Raw genomic sequence first — 2,176 nt, forward strand, 5'->3', positions numbered from 1 at the left:
AAAGATCGATCTCGGCAAGCGAAGATAATTTAGTAGCAAGACTCGTCCTAACTCGATCTACTCGGCCCCGCTGCATCTGAATCTCGAGCTCAGCAAAAATCCGAGTCTCGCGTGATGACTGTAAGCGGGTGTCCAGCTCGGCAGCAATAAATGAGGAAACACCTGCATCTCGGAGCTCACGAAACATCTGAAGCTCATGCTCTAGGCAATCAAGGTCATCAACTATAGCCTGTGCCAAATCTGGATGTCCCGCTTCCCTTATCAAATTGACTTTAGAATCAAGGAAAGGCTTGAATTGGCGAAGAGAAAGTCCACCATGGAAAAGCTTGCCAATCATAGCATTCATGAAAGAGAAGAAGGAGCGAACTTCTATACAGATGACAATCTTCTCAGGATCATCATCAGATAACAACTCCCTCGCCAGAATATGAAGACGAGAAGAAGGCCCTGCACAAAAAAAAAAAGATAAAACCGTCAGAAAAAGACCTTGAAGAGTAAATAAATAGTATTCATACCCTCTTGAGTCACTGGGGGTGGTGGAGGTGTAACGGCTGGGGGTGTATCAACTGGTGTAGTTGGTCCCATAGCCGGCTCAACAGGGTCATTCTCAACAAAAACTCCTGTTAAATACAAGTCAGAATTCTCAGAGGCATCACATTATAGCTGCATTAGTCAAAATTGGCTAGTCCTATAATTAATTTGGGAGGAGGCATATACCTTCGAAAGAATCATCCTCAAGATTCTTATCGAACGTAGGCTCGGAAAATATATCTCCGGGTAACTGGCCATCAAATTGAGGAGAGCTATACATGAAGTGGAGTGTAGGAGTCTCCGCGATCAAGCCTTCCTCGTCAAAATCATCAATAGAGAAATCTGACGTAAAAGAATATAAGTACCAAAGAAGAATAAAGAGACTACAACCAACAAAAATGAGTTACCCCTTATGGATGCGTTAGCCTCTTTATTCCCAAAATCCACGTATGCCTCCTGCAAGTTATCTGAAGAAGCAAGATGTACAGAGATGATTAGAGGATGCACAAATTCTTTTGTATACCATCTAAAAGATACATTGTCAATAGTAGATGTACCTGGATCTGCGGAATCAGGTCCTACATTGCTATCCTCCCTAATGTCGGCAACCCCTGTAGGCCTTTTTAACTGGGGCAGCGGGTCAGGCTCACCAGGAGACACAGGAACGGAATCGGGACTCATTTCGCTCTCTCCACGCTCTCCTATATAGAGATGGAAAAGCATGAGTCAATGTTCCGAATAACCAAGAAGGTGGTTTACAGAGTAGATGTTACCCCCGTCACTAGCAGGATCATCACCAGCCAAGTCCATATCAAATGCTCGGGAAGCTGCACGCGGCTTGCGGGCTAATCTCTTCCGCCTAGCAGCAGGAACAATAATCGAAGGTCTCGCCTGGGGAGGGGGACGGAACTCTTCATCCTGGTCAACTGTGGTCCCTGAAACATCAAACCATAGTCAGTTTCAATATTTCTGGAAGATGGAAGGAAAAGATGAATAGCAAACCTCGCTCGAAAAAGTCTTCATAATCTTCAGGATCTCCCCCTGAAGCCTCGTCTGCGGAATGAAAGGTCTTCTTTCCCTCTTCATCAATCCGACGAGTCTTGTTCCGTGTCCTCTGTGATCGAGCGTTTCCCAAATCCTACGGGAATCAACCTGAGAAGCTTCCTCGGCCTCTAACTCTGCAATCGGCTTCACGGGGATAGTCTTGTTGGCTGCTAACAACCACTTGCAGCTTAAGAAAGTGAGGTTCAACTGCCGATCAGCACTCGGGAGACTGAATTTAGCACCAGTACAGCCAGTCACGGTCCACAACCACGCACGGAGACCATCTACCAAACCACCGTGGCTCTATAAAACACTGATTCCCCACCCGGAAAGTCAAGTAGCCCGGCCTGATGTTCACTAGCCAATTAAAGCAGCCGATATCTAAATAAGTGCGATACTCCCTCGGCTTCTCCTCATCAATCAAACATTCGCCATACCGGCTGGAGAACTGCGGAAAACAAGTAGAGAACGCCCAGCACTTGTGGACCTGTAGCTGCCTCCTGATATCAGAGAATCCTCGGCCTTCCCACTCGCCATTCTCAAGCAGCTGTAGTAAGGGAACAGAGTGGTCCATGGCATGCGGTACCGACATCATGTCAGA

The 2,176-nt window shown here is 46.6% G+C and overlaps 1 protein-coding gene across 2 annotated transcripts; it reads right to left on the bottom strand.

The window, feature by feature from the left end:
* Positions 463-1,228, bottom strand: LOC109836085. 2 transcript variants are annotated; one of them, XM_020403999.1, is made up of 4 exons: positions 1,089-1,228; positions 939-998; positions 718-873; positions 463-620 (listed from the first exon to the last, which is right to left on the bottom strand). In XM_020403999.1, exons 1-4 carry the CDS (start codon positions 1,210-1,212, stop codon positions 475-477), a joined length of 486 nt encoding a protein of 161 aa, XP_020259588.1. In that variant the 5' UTR covers positions 1,213-1,228; the 3' UTR covers positions 463-474. The 2 variants fall into 2 exon arrangements, with proteins under 2 accessions (XP_020259588.1, XP_020259587.1); XM_020403998.1 differs by having other exon boundaries at positions 939-1,228.

Source organism: Asparagus officinalis, chromosome 4 (assembly GCF_001876935.1).
Source record: "Asparagus officinalis chromosome 4, Aspof.V1, whole genome shotgun sequence".
In the NCBI taxonomy this organism is placed as follows: Eukaryota; Viridiplantae; Streptophyta; class Magnoliopsida; order Asparagales; family Asparagaceae; genus Asparagus; species Asparagus officinalis.

Excerpts from the sequence above, each read along its gene's own strand:
- LOC109836085 (XM_020403998.1), bottom strand. The coding sequence starts at position 1,212 with ATGAGTCCCGATTCCGTTCCTGTGTCTCCTGGTGAGCCTGACCCGCTG. Across the intron at positions 874-938 it reads GGCTAACGCATCCATAAGGG|ATTTCTCTATTGATGATTTT; the intron begins GTAACTCATTTT and ends CTTTTACGTCAG. Across the intron at positions 621-717 it reads TGAGGATGATTCTTTCGAAG|GAGTTTTTGTTGAGAATGAC; the intron begins GTATATGCCTCC and ends TGTATTTAACAG.